Source organism: Diabrotica virgifera, chromosome 4 (assembly GCF_917563875.1).
Source record: "Diabrotica virgifera virgifera chromosome 4, PGI_DIABVI_V3a".
NCBI lineage: Eukaryota > Metazoa > Arthropoda > Insecta > Coleoptera > Chrysomelidae > Diabrotica > Diabrotica virgifera.
Window position 1 is genome coordinate 244,309,638 of NC_065446.1, and position 19,773 is coordinate 244,329,410.

At 33.5% G+C, this 19,773-nt stretch overlaps 1 protein-coding gene across 7 annotated transcripts in view; it reads left to right on the forward strand.

Annotated features, from left to right (window-relative positions):
* Positions 1–19,773, forward strand: part of LOC114347563 (rho guanine nucleotide exchange factor 18) — a 345,544-nt gene that overhangs the window by 284,585 nt on the left and 41,186 nt on the right. For all 7 annotated transcript variants that reach the window (XM_050649938.1, XM_050649940.1, XM_050649936.1 and 4 more), the window contains 4 exons: positions 7,876–8,058; positions 14,217–14,461; positions 15,856–16,088; positions 17,694–17,880. In XM_050649938.1, the coding sequence (XP_050505895.1) occupies positions 7,876–8,058; positions 14,217–14,461; positions 15,856–16,088; positions 17,694–17,880 (848 nt within the window). The remainder of the gene's footprint in view (positions 1–7,875; positions 8,059–14,216; positions 14,462–15,855; positions 16,089–17,693; positions 17,881–19,773) is intronic.

Consider the following 19,773-nt stretch of genomic DNA (forward strand, 5'->3'; position numbering starts at 1 on the left):
ATTAATATTAAATTAAATAAGAAAAGAGCATTTTTTACCAAACTACAAAAATTCATTATTCGCTTTTAACTCCATTTTTTTTTAAACTAATCATTCTAAGCCGGTCAAACTTCTAGATCATATTAATAATACATAAATAAAGAAGACCAAATAAGGTACATGACTAATTTTAGTTAGGGTGGTGATTAGTGGGTGGTTTCCGATTACTTTTTCGCTGAAAAAATAGGGACTGACATTCTTTTTATTATAAGTCACTTAATTTTTGAGCTAGAGACTTTTTTTTTGTTTCCGGAAATGGATATTTTTAAATACTTTAAATCAGTTTAAATAAGTTATCTTCGAAAAATGCAGAGTTTTTTCGTCTTTTGATTTTGAAACTACAATATTTAGCATTTGACGAAGAAGAGCTAACATAATAAAGTATAGCTCAATTACTGTTGGTATTATGAGAAAATTAGAAAAAACGGTTTTGTTTATTTTTTCAAAACATACATTTTTGTTAAGCAAAGTTGTTTTGATAAAACGAAAACTTTTTGAGTTATTAGCGGAAAACTGATTAAAAACATTGATTTTTTTGATATAAAACTATCATTTTGGATAGCGAATAAATCAAAAACTATTAATTTTATCAAAAAAATATATTTTTTGCATAGATTAATCCTTTTACCAATTTTTGCGGTCAAAATGTAATAAAAAATTTCAACCCCCGAGATGGGGTGGCAACCACCCCATGGTAAAAGCGAATTTCGGGCTCATATAGATTTTGATCCTTGGACTATCCACTACTTATTCTCAAATTTTCAAGCAAATCGATCCATTCTGTAGAAATTACGAGGTTTTGTCCTATTTTAAGCTTCATTGCTTGGACTATAAAGAGGGACACATTTTTCCGCTGTTTTTTCCAAATCCTAAATTTGATGCCCTAAAAGGGTAGAAATCGACAGAAAAAAATAGGACGCGACAGAAAAAAATAGGACGAATTTTTTGAACTACTACAACATTTTTAAAAAACCCAGCGACAAATTTTTTATTAAAGGGTGACACATTTTAAGCCAGGGTAATAATGACACCAACAAAACACGCTGTTTCACTTTTATCGTTGAGGTTAATTCCTTTTTATGTGTTTTATATCATCATTAGGTACTTTAATGTTTTCAACTGGAGTAAAATGTTAGTAAAGCCTTATATAATCGAAACGTAGCTGCTGTTTGGTGAGTTGTTATTGTGTTGTGCCCTTTCCTCATATTTAACAAAATAAAACAATGTGAAATAGCAAATTTATTACTTAGCAGATAATCTGCTTCATATTTCTTGCTTTATTACTGTTTGTTAAAGAGAGTCAGAGTAGAACGGAATATATTTTTTTAATTTTAAAATAATGGAACAAAGAGAAAAGATAAAATACTTAATTGAAATTTCCTAAAATTGATAACTAAAAAAGTTTTTCATATAATTCCATCTCTTTGAGACATACTGTATGAATGTTGTTATACTCTCTTTTTTATTTCAACCTAGACAGCCAGTATGGCGCACTTGTTTCAATGAAAAGATTAAACATATCAACAGGCCATTATTTTGCATGATTATGCATGTATTTATATTTTTGTTCATTAACTAATGAGTTTATGTTTAACATGTATGACGTTGGTTAAATATTTTTCTTAATATATATATAATTACCTACATAACTAATATATTATAATTACATAACACATCACACTGAAATTCTGTCATCATTATTCTATAAACTCGAAGGACGATCGTACTAGGGCAGTCTAGGCTAGTACTAGGCATAAGTAGGTACTTAGCCTCTCCGCCCGGTGGCGCCACTATCGCAAATGAAATGTACTTTCATTTAATGCGTTCTCGTAGACAGCTAATGTCAAAATTTCAGCCAAATCAAAATTATAGTATTGTTGTGATTGCGTGTGAAAGTCAGCGTGTCCGCGGATTTTAATAAAGTGGAAAAAGCGCAATATCGGTCGGTGATTCGAACCTTGTTTTTGGAAGGGAAATCACGCAGCGAAATCAAAGAGCGCTTGGATGCTGTGTACGGTGACTCTTCTCCTTCGATGGCAACTGTCAAAAATTGGTTTAATGAGGTTCAACGTGGACGAACGTCAGTTTTTGATGAGCCACGCGTAGGTACCTCGAAAATGGCTACCACGAAGAATAACGTGACAAAAATCCACGATCTTGTATTGGCAGACCGCCGACTGAAGGTGCGCGAGATAGCTGACACAGTAGACATCTCAAAAGACCGCGTAGGTCACATCCTGCATGAAATTTTGGGCATGTGAAAGCTGTCGGCGCGATGGGTGCCGCGTTTGCTCACTTAGACAATAAGCGCAACCGTGAGACCACTTCAGAGCAGTGTTTGACGCTATTTAAGTGTGATCCAAAGGAGTTTTTACGTCGTTTCATAACCGTCGACGAAACATGTATTCAGTGGTATACACCAGAAACCAAGGAACAGTCGCAAGAGTGGACAGCACCCGGCGAACGTGCTCCGAAGAAAGCGAAGACTGTCCAATGGGCCGGAAAGGTGATGGCCAGCATTTTCTGGGATTCACAGGGTGTGATCTACATCAACTACTTGGAGACGGGCAAAACGATCACAGGGCCGAATTATTGGGCCGATTCGATGCCGAATTGAAGAAAAAACGACACTATTTGGCACAGAAAAAAGTGCTCTTCCACCTTGACAACCGGCTCACCACCATGGCTCACACCTCCACCGTCGCCATGGTCAAATTAGTCGAATTGGGCTACGAACTGTTGCCTCATCCACGGTATTCTCCAGATTTGGCCCCTTGCGACTACTATTTGTTTCCAAACTTGAAAAATACACTCGCTGGGCAGAAATTTGAATCAAATGAGGAGGTCATCGCCTCCACGGAAGTCTCTTTTTGCAGACCTCGAGAAAAGGTATTTTTCAGACGGGTTAAAGAAGTTGGAGCATCGCTGGGTCAAGTGTATCGAGCTAAAAGGAGACTATGTAGAGAAATAAATTGCCACTTTTCCAAAATTTTCCTTTTCTTTTGTAGGCTAACTACTTATCGGACTACCGTATATGAACGCACATTTTCTTTCTGAAAGTAACATTTACTGATGTGAGCAATAATAAATATACTTCTTAAGGCCGGTTTTTACCTACGTTTTGTTGGACATACAAAACATACAAACGATAAAATGTACTTTTTATCCAGTGGATACCTCAGTTCCAATCCAGAGTCTTGAGTTCTGTGAAGTTTGTTTAGTAAATCTTTTTGAGAGACATTTTTCTGATTATAGAGAAAACACGGCTGCTTTCTTTTATTTTTTCAACTATAACGATACAAAGACTGATGGTAAAGGGATGAGGAGGCAAACGATAAGATGTTCAGGGGAATGGCTTCTGAAAAGAAGCTAGTGTTACCACGTCTCGTTACTAAAAAAACTGAGAAGCGAATCTGATGATTGGCGCAGTTATTTGCGAAAGTACACCTAAGCGTATTATCAATTGCTAGAGTTGGTAACACCATACATACTGAAATAAGACACCTGCATGAGAAAATCAATTACAGCCCATGAAGGACTCACAGCAACTCTCAGATATCTTCTGAGACTCCTCGTCATCGTTTGTAGTTTCTCGTGGCATCCTTGGTATATCTTGAACATTTAAAAATTCCAATAAGTCGAAGTACGACGAAGATGGTTTGTATCTATCTTCATCTCCAGTTTCAGAGGTAACTTCCCTCACTTTTTATATAAGCCGATCTCAACTTGTTTATCTTTTTATACAGTAGGAAAAATGAAAGAATACCCATGAACGAACATATAAAACACGCTGTATTTTCCTGTCACCATGTCATACAAAAAATTGGCCAGCGCAAGTACATGTAGTAATTATTATTATATGTACTTGCGCTGGGCAATTTTCTTTGTGACACGGTGACAGGAAAATACAGCGTGTTTTATAGGTTCGTTCATGGGTAGTCTTTCATTTTTCCGACTGTAACTGTCTTTTATTTGCCGTTGCGTCTATTATTACTTTGTATTTTTTATAAGCATCTATTCCGTTGTGGTTTACGGAAACAATTAAATGAAATTAAAATAAGTGTAAGACAACTAAGAATAATATATTTATTGATTTTTGGTTAAAAAGGCGTGCTTATATCTCGTAAGAGGGTTTGTTATTCTTTGCAGGACGAGGGTATGTGGTGGATGAACTAAAAACATTAGTTTTACATTTCTGTGGTTTTTAAAGAAGTTGAAGACTGATTTAGTGACATAAGGAGGCTGGCCCTTTATCGTCCCATAATCTATTATGGAATTTGCGTTTCCCATACATAAACTGAACAGGCCATCAACATCTGGTGTTTTAAAAGCTAAGAAGGCATTTTATCTGAATACTGATATATTTGGTTTCTTAAAATTTAACAGGCCCTTTATGTATATGGTTTGTGAATTTTAAAATGGGACGTATTATTTCATTTAGGGACGCAAAATAGTTATTGAAGCGTGTCGCCACACATCTCATACGCGCCTTTTTTATTACGATCACTACCGTCTTTATTTTTCTTCTTCTTATAGTGCCTATCCGCTTCGAATATTGGCGACCATCATGGCAATCTGCACTTTGCACACTGCTGCTCTAAAAAGATTTGTAGTGGTTGTGTTGAACGACGTACGTAGATTTTTCAGCCAGGAAATTCTTCGCCTTCCTGGTCCCCGTTTTCCTTCTACTTTTCTTTGTTTTTCATGATGTGACCGAGGTATCCGATTTTGGCTGTTTTTATTGTGGTTAACAGCTCTATTTCTTTTTGTACTTGTAATAAGACGTAATAATATTAACGTGGTGGGTATACGATATCTTCAGGATTCAACGATAAAACCATATTTCGAAAGCCTCAATTTTCTTACAGATAGCGTCTGTGAGAGTCCACGACTCAATTTCGTACAACAATATAGGCAAGATATAACATCGGAGTATCCTGATTTTTATGGGTATTGATAAATCATGACATTTGAGTAGCTTAGCCATTTTTTTAAATGCAGAACGTGCTTTCTCTATCCTACATTAAATTTGATTTCTAGGGAATGGTTCCAATTTTCATTGACGTTCGTACCAAAGTAGGTGTATTTTTTATTCGTTCTATTCGTTGACCGTTTACACTAGGTTTGTTCGTAGAACGATCAGCAACCGTTGCCAACCATCAGACGCATGCGCCTTCGTAGTCTACGAACGCTAACTGTTAACTGCGCAACGCTAACTGTTCACTGCGCATGCGTCTGATGGTTGGCAACGGTTGCTTACTGATTCGTCCAAATTACTTTACCTGTTGTCTTATTTTTCACTTTCCACAAACACGAGAAATTTTTATGAATTCCCAGAGAGAAAATTGGAGGAGAGCTAGTCGTGAACTGAGACAAGATCGAACGTCTTGTCAGAATATGATCATAGACGTTTCGTTTGGTCACATCAGGGGCCTGATTCTAATTAATTTCGATGTCGCAATTTAATTTCAACTCCGCCATGACAGATGTAATTTATAGCGATTCTTATTCATTTCGATATTAGTTCCAACTGGGGATATTAACGTTATCATTTTGACACTGCTCAGAATTTGGGTTGGTCCTCCTGTTTATTGGATTTATTGGCTATGTAACCACCGCAACGTTTGTTGATAGTCTGGGCAAATTATCGAAAAAATGTCATTTTGGGAAAAAAAAAGTGTGTTATTTTATTTATAAACAAATTAGCACTCATAAATCTTCTTTTTTTCAATTAGTGCTCTGTAACTCTTAAGATTTTTCCTTTAAACCAAAAACACTCGAATAAAAATTCAACCGCAATTTAGTTCTGCACAAAGTTATTTTTTTTCCGATTTCCTTCAACAAAAAATTTACTCGGAAAATCCGAGTTTTCCCAAAAAATCTGCAATTTTCTATTAAAATTTTAGGAAAGTAATTATTTATCAATGATTAAATAAATTGGTGACATGAAAGATTTTTTTTACCTAGTATATCAGGAGGCCGGCGACAATCTAACCAATAGTTTAGCAATAATTAAAATGTTAATTAAAAAATTTCGGTCGAAATAATAACCAGAAAGATTATGAGACACCAGAATAACTATGATTTTCGTATAAAAAAGCACTATACCTATTCAACGTACTTTACAGAATTTAAATTGGACTATTTGAGCGGTTTCAGGAATGTTATAAAGAAACAATTTTTTGGCTTATAAACAAATAGGACCCCTCAAAAAATATCAGATTAAATTAAATTAAGTTAACGCTCTTGAAAAGGGCACGGCTTCTTCTTCGAAGAAAAAAAATCGAATTGAGTGGTTCCAGGTATAACCGGTCAAATTTGACCGGCATTTGCGACAGAGTTATAAATAACAAGATTTCAATCTTTGAACCATTACCTTTTTATTCCGGTCCTCTTTGTACATACAAATTTTCATATCTTCAAGACACTCATAACAAAAAAGATTTATGTCACCAAGTTATTTAATTATTGATAAATAATTACTTCCCTAAAATTTTAGTTGAAAATTAAAGATTTTGTTTGGAAAACCTGAACTTGAGGAAAATTTCCGCCGAAGGAAATCGAAAAAAAAATATCTGTGTGCAGAATTAAATTACAGTGAATTTTTATGTGAGTGTTTTTGGCTTAACGTTAAAAATCTTCTGAGTTGCAGAGCAATAATTGAAAAAATATTTCGGAGCGCTAGTTTGTTTAAAAACCAAATAGCACACTTTCTGCGGACTTTGCATAGCTATATTACTAATATATGAAATCTTAATATTTGATTCCAGCATGTCCAATGTCCAGCAATAAAATAGCTGGTACATAATTTTCCTTGTTTTATAGCAATTTTCCCAGATTATTACCTTACATCTTTCATTGAGTTGATAATTCACGTTGTGAACATTCTCAATTATTATATTTCTAATTTAATACTATTCTATCTAATTCCTCCAAAACCAGCAAATTTCCATAAAACCCAGCCATATTAATACCTTTTGCTTTAGTTTTCCTTGCAAGAAACAAATAAAACACATCTCCTAAACTAAACCTAACCTCGCTTTCGGCCATTCATTCATGTCCGTGTCACAATAATTTCGACTTGAAATTATTATCAACCACTTTTTTGGAGTCGCAATTAATTTCGATAAGTCGCTATTTCATGACATCATTTCGTTAGTTCAACTAAAATCCACAAGGCTCGCACAGTCGCATTTCAACGTCGCCATATTGATTGCGACTTGTTTTGAGTCGAAACTTGAATTAGAATCAGGGGCCGGTTCTTGCAAAGTAATGCTTCTACTATCAGTTCTCAATCTGACCTTGGATTCGAAAAGACATAAGTTTTTTTATTTACACGCCACATTTTATAGGATAGAATTTGTCCTGTTCCATAAACTGTACAATAAGACGTAGCGTGGAAACCAACCTTTAGAGATATTGAAATGAAATACTCAGTAGGAAATAGGTATCTGCTATCTTGCTCACTCATATCACGTTCGCAGGTCTTTGTATGCGCATCTTAGAGACAAAGTGAATTTGCCAAGTTGTATGTGTATTTCGTATTTGGGCGTTCATATTATTTCAAAAATTTTGAAAATAATGAACAAGTATAAAAAAGTAAACAATTTTCATAAAACGTAAACACTACAATCTATAGAACAGCTATTATATTTAAATAATAAACACCTCCAGACAATAATACACCTTTTTACACCTAATCATGAATTTGCATTCAGACCTGCATGTTTTACATTAAAAACAAAACTTCCCTACGATTATAAATATCCTCCTTCTTCCATAAAATAACCCTTAATCCCACTACTCGACTCGCTTTAATTAAAGAGTTGATTTTAGGACAACTACGGCAAAAAGATATAGAGCAAGCTTTATTATTAGAAGAGAAGATGTCACTACAGCTGCGACTGTTGGCCGCAGCAGGATTAGAGCCGCCTTCGCCACCGTCTTATAGGCATTTGGTTAGCGAAAATGCTGATGCTGGTCAGATGTGGAAGGTAGTCCTAACGGCTGTACAGGCAAGTTTTTACTTTAAATTATTAATATGTAATTTAATTTAAATTTAAGATATTTTCTCTTTCATTTAAATTTAATGTTAAATTTATTAAAAAAATCATACAGAAGTAAAAATTTCGTTTGTACAATATATAAAAAAGTTTATTAAAAACCATTAAACGTCATCACAAAGGATTCGCAAAACGTTTTCGATCTTGATCAGATCATCTTTAGTGCGTTCTGCTTAGTACATGAAACTATCAACCTTATGAAATTGGTAACATCGAGAAATATGGTTTACATGATACAACCTGGTTGGTCTGTGTCCATTGAACTGGCAAGAACCACAAGTTTTTATCGAGCAGGGAACCATGTTGCCCTTTGAGCACTCCTAACACATTCAATCTTTTAACATCGACTTGGAGTCGCTATAAATATCATATAAGTATCATGTAAACCATATTTCTCGATGTTACCAATTTCATAAGGTTGATAGTTTCATGTACTAAGCAGAACGCACTGAAGATGATCTGATCAAGATCGAAAACGTTTTGCGAATCCTTTTGGATGACGTTTAATGGTTTTTAATAAACTTTTTGATACCATTGTACAAACGAAGTTTTTACTTCTGTATGATTTTTTAATTATGGTATACAGCCAGCTACTAGGATTTTCCCATTGATTTTAAATTTATTAGTACTTATCAACTCATGAAGCTATATACTATGTAACAAAAGAGAGAATCCGTTTAAAATTTGTAAGAACTATTTCTGGCTCACGAAAATCATTTGTTGCTGCTAGCTGCCTTGATATTACAAAATTTGTTTTGTATAACGTCACAATTTCCGAAGAAGACTGGCACTATACAGTGCGTCTATAAAGTAACGCATAAATTCATTATTTCGTAATCCGGCGACTTTAACGAAAAGTGCCGAAACAGGTCGATTTTTATTTTTAAATTCCATTTTTTTGGCATATACATATATCATACTAGTGACGTCATAAATCTAGGCGTGATGATGTAATCGATAATTTTTTTAAATGAAAATCGACGTCATGCAATGGCTCATTTGAAAGGGTAATCAATTCTCTATTCACTAATATAAACATTAACATATTTATTTATACAAGGTGTCCAAAAAATTTTTTTTCATTAAATTAATTGACACAAAATGATGAATGTATGTGATTTTATTTACACAGACAGAAAACAGATTTTATTTGAAAAATAAATATTTATCTTCGTTTAAGGTACTAGTACACTTTTTTTTTTTTTTTTTTTTTTTTTTTTTTAATGGCTTTGGCAGTTTGCCATACAGCCAGTTACATGTTTTTTTTAATCTCATTAGGAGCAGTAAAAAGTTTATGAATTATTTTCAATTAAATATAGACTAGAATAGATAAATTTTAAGTTGGAAATCAATACAACAATTAGTGAAAAGAAGAGAAAATTTTATATATATACATACACATTAACAAGGGTCACACGCTTCACGTCCAGGGGCCCATCAGGACATTATAATATAAAACATATACAGGAAAACTAGGCCACGGTAAATAGGATTAAACATATAAAGGAGAGAAAACAAAGGTAAACAGTAAAAACAAATTATTATTATTTTTTTTATCTAAAGAAAAATATTACATTTGGCCAAAAAATCGATTATGCAGTCGTAAATTAATCTGTTTTGAGTCGCTAGAGCAGATAAAACGTTAAACGGAGATTTACCGGTAATGTGAACTATATTATTATATAATAAGGTGGATACTAGTACACTTTAAAAGACTAAAAATAAGCATTTTTTTAAGATTTGTTTTCTCAGAACTTTTATTAAAAATGAACATAAAACTTTTTACATATTAATATCTAACTCTTACAGAACACAAAAAATATATGTTTTTTCATTTATGCACGTACACTAATATTGTAGAGGGCGCAAAAGTCGAGGCCTCGAAAAAAAGTAGTTCCGATGGCGGACAGTTAATCTCAGGATTGGGACCTCTGAAACAAAAACATCGTACGGCATTTGAAAAATGAAGGTTTGCTTACGTGACAGTTTACCACCGTTAGTGAAAAATTCTGCAAAAAAAAAGATTTTACGGAAATTTAAAAAAATTTTGTGAAAAAATCGCAATTTTCTTCTTTCTTCAGTTTTTCATGGTTAAAAAATATTTATTTTTTATTTTTTGGTCAAATTGTGATAAATTGTCACGTAAGAAACCTTGATTTTTCAAATACAGTACGATTTTTTTGTTTCAGATATCCCAATCCTGAGATTAACTGTCCGCCAACATTTTTCGAGGCCTCGACTTTTGCGCCCTCTATCATATTATTGTACGTGCATAAATGAAAAAGGATATATTTTTTGTACTCTTTAAGAGTTAGATATTAATATGTAAGAAGTTTTATGTTCATTTTTAATAAAGATTTTGAGAAAAAAATTCTTGAAAAAAAAGAATTTTTTTGGGTTTCTAAAGTGTACTAGTACCTTAAACGTAATGTTCAAACATCCCAGCGTCAAGTGGGTGGCAGCTTTAAAATTGAATTTAAGCGAAAAACAATATTTATTTGTGTAATAAATAATTTTTTCCTCTTTTCTGACAACAGTAAAATGTATTTTGAATTAAATAAATTACATACATTCTTCTTTTTGTTTCAAAAAATTTAATCAAAAAAATATTTTTTGAACATCCTGTATACATAATTATATTAATGTTTATATTATTGAATAGAAAATTGAATACCCTTTCAAATGAGCTATCACATGACCCCTATTCTTATTTAAAAAAGTATCGATTACGTCATCTCACCCAGATGGATGACGTCATTAATGTGATATGTACCAAAAAATCAACATTTAAAAATAAAAATCGACCTGTTTCGGGGTTTTTCCTCAAATTCGCCGGTTTACGAGATAATAAATTTATACGTTACTTTATGAACGCACTGTATTGAGAAAAGTATTGAGAAAATTGACAAGAGTAACAGAAGACTACCTTAAACAAGAGACACGAAAAAGAGCAAACCATGGATGACAGAAGCAATTTTAAACATGATGGACGAAAAGAGAAAATACAGAGATAAAAATGAAACAACATACAAGCAAATACACAAGAATATCAGAATGAAGATCCAACAAGCCAAAGAAACCTGGCTTGTGAAAAGTGAAAGTGAAAGGTGCCTGGAAAGTGAAAGATGCCAAGAAATTGAAGAGTTGGAACAAAGGCATGATACTTTCAACCCACATGAAAAAGTGAAAGAGGCCGCTGGAATATGAAAACAAACACCTACGTTTTTCATCAAAGATAAGCATAAGAATCCGCTACTTAACATATGTAGAAGATCAAGTAGGTAGATGGAGAGAATACGTGGAAGAGTTGTTTCAAGACCAAGAGAGGATGAACATTTGTATGCAGGAGGTGTCGACTGGACCTTCCATCACAAAGAAAGAAATGATCAAAGCTGCAAAGCAAATAAAGAATGGAAAAGCTGTTGGGAAAGATAATCCCAATTGAAATAATAAGGTATTCATGCCTATTCTATATCTCATTTCGATGATAGAAGTAAGGAAAATCGAATAGAAGTGGCCAAGTCGAATAGAAATAGGCAAAATCGGTATTCCATAACTCCCTCGGAATCTCTACAATCGGAATAGTGAATAGAAATGACTTCGACAACATTTACCCTAATTAGATTTCGATAATCTGAATTGTGCTTGACGCAAGCGCATTGTATTTTGCTTTGACGTTTACATTTTATATCTACTAAAAATAGTTTATTACTTCTTATTTACAATTATTTACAGTATGTTTACCTTTTGTATGTGCTTAATTTTTTAGCCTGTGGTGTTATTTACTTAGGAAATTGTATATTTAATTTAGTCATGTTGTACGAGTATCTATGCATTGAACCTAACCATATTTTCTCTGGCATCTGAATTCTGAATGTTTGCCAGTCACAGTTTACAGTGTTGCCATACTTTTTTGGTTTATTTCTTGTACAATTTCAATCTATGGCATAATGTACAAGAATATATTGTACAAGGCCGTTTAAAATATAAAGATAGATTTATAGCGTTGAGTGATAAATATATTATACCAGTTTACATGTAGTTTTATCAATCAACGCTTATAGAAAAGAAAATAATTATAGAAAAGACGCCTTTTTGGGAAAAGTAGTTTATCAGTTATTTTAGCTGGAACCAAATCTTAAGATTGTATATTATTAGTAATATTTTACATCAGACATCTTATCATCATTTATCTTTTTGAAGTTATACTTCTTTAGGCGCGATTGAGAGTAAAATTATTCATAAATCTGCGCACATGCGCACACAGACAGTATGGCGTTTAGTTGCTAATCTTTCAAATTATGTTTTTTAGTAAATGTATTATTTATTATAATTTTGTGTCTTTGGATTTGTCTTCCTTGGGCGTAAAATAATAAAATATCTATTTTTATATTTCACTTGTCACCGTGATGTGTAATTATGTATATCTGAAACGTCAATAACATGCGCTTTGATGGCCTGGTTGGTAGAGCATTGGACCAGAGATCGAGAGATCGCGAGATTGCGGGTTCAAATCCCGGACGATTCATACTTTTTTTTTTAATATTTGGCATTGTTTAATTTTTGGTTAATTTTTGGTAATTATTGTTAATTTTTTGTATTGTAACTGTTTTTATTTCGTTGAAATTATATAGAAGTATAACTTCTTACGTGCGTACAAAGTACACACACATTCTTTTTTATTTATCAGTTGATCTACTTTTTTATAACGATTTTATTTAACTTTGATTTAAAACCATTTATCATCTTTTGAGCTTTTTGTGTAGAATATTTACACTAATATTTTGTTGTTTACTTTTCAAAACTTTCCTTTTTTGTTATTTGAAAACTATTTTTGAAATGCAACTGTATGTAATGTGATAGTATGAAAAATTGAAGATATGGCAACGGTGTCGTATTTCAAATTTAGAACCAGTAACAAGCAGGCCACAGAACACTAATTTCGCTTGACAATGCGGAGTTGCCACCCCCTCCTGACCACGTGAAATAGAAATTGCCGTTTTCGATTTACCTTGATTTCGATGCGAGTTACATAATGCGAATCCAAACACGAAAATGACGCGATAGATATCAAACATTCCGATTTAAGGTAATTACGATTCGACTTGGTCATTTCTATTCGATTTGTTAAAAGTTACAGAATAGGGCTGATTATTAGACGAACACATCGAAGTAATGGAAGATATATAAGAATACACAAAACAGGCATAATACCAAATGATTGGCTGAAATCGGTGTTTATACCAATACCAAAGAAGAGAAACTGCAAGAAAAGTGAAGACCATAGGACTATTAGCCTGATGAATCATATGCTGAAGCTTTCCCTACGAATAATACGCAATAGAGCATACAATAAAGTAGACGACCACTCTGGTCAAACTCAATTTGGTTTTAAGAATGGCTTCGGAATAAATGAAGCACTTTTTTCAATACGCGTGTTAGTTAGTAGAGATGTCGATTCTGATGCATACTTCATGTCGGGTAAAGGCACATACAGTGTTTTACAAAATGCAAAAAATTCTATGCAACCGCCAGCTGGGTATCTTATTGAGAACTAGAATACTTAAGTGCTATGTTTTCTTCACCTTGCTCTATGGTATTGAAACCTGGACAAAGACAGAAGCAACACAAAAAAGAATCCAAGCATTCGAAATCTGGTGTTACCGTAAAATGCTTAGAATATCCTACGTGAGCCATACGATAATTGCGGAGGATGAACAAGGAAAGGGAGCTAATGTTTATAATAAAAGAATGGAAAACACATATTTTGGTTACATCGTAAGAAATAAAAAGTATGAACTGTTCCAACTTATAATCGAAGGCAAAATCATTAGCAAAAGGAGACCAGGAAGAAAATGTAACTCTTGGCGGCTTAAAAACCTAAGACAATGGACGAATATGACCTCCATAGAATTATTCAGGGCGACTGCTAATAAAATTAAGTGAGCAAATGTAATGGCCAACGTTCTTAAGGATAAGGCACAGTAAGAACAAGATAAAGTCACAAACAATATATGCTGTATATTAAGTAGCTTATAATCAATAATATGTGTAATAGAATTTAATTTTTATTTCAAAATTTACTTTATTTTTCATTCTCAAATTTGCAGGAAGTAAGTCAATTGGCGAGTTCATTATATACGACAGGCACGAATCTTTCAAGAAGTGTCAGCTCTGCAGGTGAACACCAAAGCGAAACCTACGTCTCACCAATACTGCCCAAACGGGCAGAAACGTTTGGCGGTTTCGACAACAACCAGGGTCCCTTTAAACTGCTGGGGAAGAAACTTTCGACGTCAGGAACACCCGCCGGTACTCCCGACTTTGAGAATCTGAAACCTGGTGATTCAAGACTATTTGTAAGTACTTATAAGCATTAAAACATAGATCAACACTTCACTCAATAAGCCACAGACTTTATTAATAAAACTTTTATTTCAAAATCCATTCTATTAGCTTTCTGCTAAGGTAATACATAGAATTCTAAGGCTTCTCCAACAATTCTATGACTATTTTGTACAGCATTTTGTTTTTAACCTCATGATATGACTCAGTTGTCGCAAGAACCTTCTCTTTTGAACCTAATGTCTTTCCCTTGTCATCGACTCTGCCAGTTTCCGACCAACCAGCGCCCCGATCATATGATCATACCCATACTCGCACCGTATTGGCTGCCTGACTCGATTAGATCACTAATTCTCGAGAAAACCATCAGAACTATACATTCACGAGAATAAAAGACGACGACTTTTCAGTCAGAAACAAGTACTCGCATTTGAAGACAAGGTTCAGTGTCCGTACATCTAGTGAGTTTTATTTTGCATTTGCCTTACTGAAAACGGACCGGGGTGTAGAGCGGTACGAAATATCCATGAAGGGCAATATATTTGACACGGGTGTTGCAAAAAACCATACAAAGAAAGAATTATATTTCTTTTATCTCACGTTTAAATGGATTAAAAAGGAATAATTAAACTTACCACAGACTGTGGGTTTTTTCACTTCTCAAAAACTTATAAATTGACTATAATTGTTCTCGGTTCATCTCGATCTAAAAAAAGGGGGAAAAGCAAACCATTTAGATACATATATTTCATCCCTTCCTAAAAAAAGTAAACAGTAATTATTATTAGTTTTGGTAAGAATTTTGAAAAACTACCTTTTCCTTTACCTGCCGATTCTGGTACTTTTTGCCTTTTCTTTTCGGAAACTGGCAAGCAAACTATCAACCTGTTTCTTTGCTTCTTTAGAGGTACATCCTACTTCTTCAGCTAACAGTATCCATGCATCATTTTTTTATTTTGATATATGTGTAATATTGCCCATGTTTTGGATTCCACAGCACAAAAGAGCGGTCATATAAATCAATAAGATCTAAACATTTTTCTCTGTTCCATTCCATTCTTTTAAGTGCAGAACTAATCAAAGTTCTTTTTTAAGTAAATATTTGCTGCGAACACATCATATACGTTGAACGCTCGTACCCACTGAGCATCAACGAACAAATGCTCGGTTTTGATCTTTCAACGGTTACCGACGCTCCTCCGAAAATGCTCGTCTTGTTGGGTTCGGCAGAATTTTGCTCGCGAACACTACTGACTAGAGTCATTTGTTACAGCGCGCTCTGCTCTTTCAGTTCGTTGGGAGAGAAATGCTCAAGTAAATAGGTACCTTAAGGTTCCCTGCTGTTTTCAAATGAAATTTCGCTCTCTCCACTCTTGCTTGGTACTGATTTGGTTATTTTTTTTTACAGGAACGGTTGCCTTATAGAAATTGTGTGATAACAGGAGGGCCTTTAATAAATGGCAATATTTTAAATGTAAATAGCGAATCCCCTCAACAATCTCAACAGCATTTGACGACGGCTCCTGACGGTCCGGCCTTATTGTCACTCGGACGTGAGCAACAGTTGGCTGCTATTCAGTTGTCACATTACGTTTACACCTTGTTGTGCATTATTTCCCAGTTGATGACAACAAATGAAAGGTAAGTTTGTTTATAGTTTACAATACTATATGCTGATCTATCAGTGTATGTACGCTTACTTGAAATTTATAAACCAAAAAAAACACGTTAGTAATTCTTACACAATCCATTGGTAGTGTGTAAAATTTTGAAAATACAAGGTGATTCAATGAAACGGTACTATCTCAAACAAACAAAAAAATCTGAACAAATAACTTTTTATTAAATTTAACTTTTTATGGAAATTATATTAATGTGTAAGTGAAGAAATATTCAGTTTTTAAAGATGATATTGGAATGGTGGCCTCCATTTTGTCGGGACACTTTCTTGTAGCCATAGAACAAAGCTGTTTACGTCATTGAGTAACATTTCTTGAGGTCTCTCTTCTCTCTCTTGTCGTTTCCCCATTACTGAGGATCGTGATTTCTTCCAATATTCCAATTTTTTTCCATTGATCTCTATCTTCTGGTTTCTTTTAGGTATTACTTCCATTTTTTCGCGTATCCGTGCTTTCAAAGCCTCGATAATTCTTGGGGTGTTATTTTTAAACACTTTCGAGTTTATATACCCCGAAAGAAAGTTGTCGCGTAGGGGGAGGTCCGGACTACGAGGTGGCTAGGGAATATCACTGCTTTTAGTCATAAGATGAACGGGGAACGTTTTTTCCTCTATTTTTTCACCAGCAGCATTGCCAGATCATGCCGTTTCATTGAATAGGGAACTTGCATAAAATTTTAAATTCGAAAAAAATGTTATAAATCACAACAGAACATAATTTAAAACATCTATCAAAGATAAAAAAGTTTTGTTTGTCTTTCGTTTGGCCCTTTGGCCCCTAAAGACGATTAAAAATTCAAATTATACCAGCCAGCCCAAAACGCGTTGTGACGTCATCCGGTTATATATTTACATTATTTACCAACAAAGTAAACAAAATTGTATATAATTTTAAATTAGACATTATAAACGTCAGTAGAAAATACAGTTATGTGACGTCACAAGTGTTTTTGATCGTTTGAACTATTCATAGAAAACTTGTACTTTTACAAAATTGTTTTATTTTCCATAGTAAACCTTCTTTCCTTTCCTTCAAAAACTGTATCAAACTCCAATCTCAACAAACTGGTATATATTATTACAATGACATACGATAAATGTCATTAGAATATCAATATTTTTTCCTTATTTCGCGCCGATGAGCCGGCCAACTACCCAACTAGGTGGAGGCCAATAAACTAAAGAAGGAGAAGAAGAATATACCTAAATATAACCATAATCATTACTATATAATAAAACTATTTGACGTCACGGGTCGTTTGAACTATTTTATACCGCAGAAGATTTGAAATTGGTATTTCTAAGTTATTACGAGTTTTTGAAACGTGAAATTTTGGAAATCTCATTTTTAAACAAAACTGAACATTATTCTGTAATAAAAAAAATGTGCGTTCCCTATTACTTGTTATATGTCACTATGTTTAAGTTCAGTAGAAGCGATTGGCTGAGTTATGATACAACTAAATACTGGTTGAGTATTATTTATTTGGTTAATTCTGAAAATCTGAACAAATGTAAAATAATTCCATTGTGTATATATAATAATTAAATTACTGTTACTATTTTAGTCTGCAAGCTCAAAATGTAACATTGAAAGGTGGTGCGGATTCAAAGCAATATCGACATAATCAACAATTAGAAGAGCTGAGGAACCTGCAAGATAAATTGAGTGGGGAGAAAGCGGCTTGGAACGCTTTAAAAGAACAAGAAACCAAAGAACTGGATGAGAAGAAGGCGGAATTGCAAAGGTTGCAAGTGAGTATGTTGTAAAAATAATATAATCTAATATAATAGTTCACTTACTAGTGTTATCAAGTCCAAATGGCAAGATCTCCATGTAATAAATAATTTTTCTCAAATTTACTTCAAATTGCCGTGAAATTACTTATCCTTACTTATGTAGCTTTATACATAATCTTCTGTATGCTGTTTACCACATCCCAATTGCCTCTTGTCATATAAATCGTCTTCACTGAGGTTTCTTTTTTTTTCGTTGCTCTTTTTATCTGTTCGTTTCACTGTATGTAATGTACGACGTCCTCTTTTTCTCCTTCTCTTTGGTTTCCATTCCAAGTAATCAGCGGTATTTTTGTCTCGTTCATCCCTATGTTCATACTAGAGTAATTTTCGTTTTTTATGTTTCGTCATTTAGTGTCAACTTCACATTCATTAGTTCCTTAATGCGATTATTTCTCACTTTGTCCATTAGTGTTATCTGCAGCTTCTTCGTCAAACCATTAGTTCCATTGTATTTATTCTATTTTCCATTCTTTTATGTATCACTCACGTCTCTGAGTCATACAGTAAGCAGCTTTACACTCCTGTCTTTTATTATATTAAAATTTGGTGTTTAGTTTTGCTTGTAATATCGTCACTCCATATAGGTAGTGTAATTGTCGTGTATTTCCTTTCTTTATTTTATTTATTTCTAGTTGACCCGGCAGACTTCGTACTGCCTCAATAGATTAAAAAGCTAAACTGTTGTATACAATTTACTTAAAATAAACAAAAAGAATTCGTAATAAAGTTTCTAGTGTAACAGTTACAATCTTAAATTTGTTTATTAATATATCTGATATTATTAAATTTTTTTGGTTTAATTAAATAAAATTAAACAATAGTAATAAAAATTAAATAAAATGTTATAATTTGCCGCTTGTTCGTTATTGCGCTCAGAATTTTTTTCCTGCTTGCGGTTCGTGAGAAAAGTTCCGTTTAGGGTTTTTTTGAAAATTTCGAAATATGAAAAAATTCATATTTTTGTCCCAAAGTTAAACTGTCACACTTCTCTTCTATGAAATTTACCACTCGTTCTTCTCGTGTGCTCATAATTTTTCTAAGACTTACGGTTCTGTTCAGAATTTAGCAAGGCATTTAACCTACTTAATTTCGTATTTTTCACGTCATTATTGTGAGAGCTACGGTGTCATGGGCAAACCCCCTTATGACGTACGGGTATGAAAAATAAATAACAACCTATTCTTAGGCCTGCCGAACACACGTGTAAAATTTCATAAAAATCGGTCAAACCGTTTCGGAGGAATATGACAACTAACACTGTGACCAGAGCATTTTATACATACCTATAGCTGTAAATATTTTGGTGGCTACTAAAATGCCTATATAAAACCGTATAAACCTTCCCTAAACTCTGAATTTCATTCAATACAACCAAAAATGTTTTGGTTAATTCTATAGGTGATAGCAGTGGCACATGGAAGTTTGGAATACCTTTCAGAATCATTCATCAATGAGTTATGCTCAATGCAATAATAATGCGATTATAAAATGGTATAAGTAGACTTGAAGCTATCTAGTTCCACTCTTTTTCTTCTTTCGGTGCTGTATTAGGTACCTCTAACGTTAGCTATTACATTGGCGAGTTGTTCACGGTGCTCAGCTAATCGGAATAGTTGTTCGGCACTGCGTATTCATGTCCAGTCGTGAGTGTTAAATAATAATCAATAATGAATTAAATATAATATTTAATATATAATAATTCCGATTAATCCATAGACGTTGGATATACTGAACTAAAGAGAGATTTACATTGAGATTTTTAAATAATTTTTTTTTTCTTTAAACACGCAATAAAATCATCAACCGAATCTGACTTAATATTTTACCTTGTCCTCACGTGTGCATAAC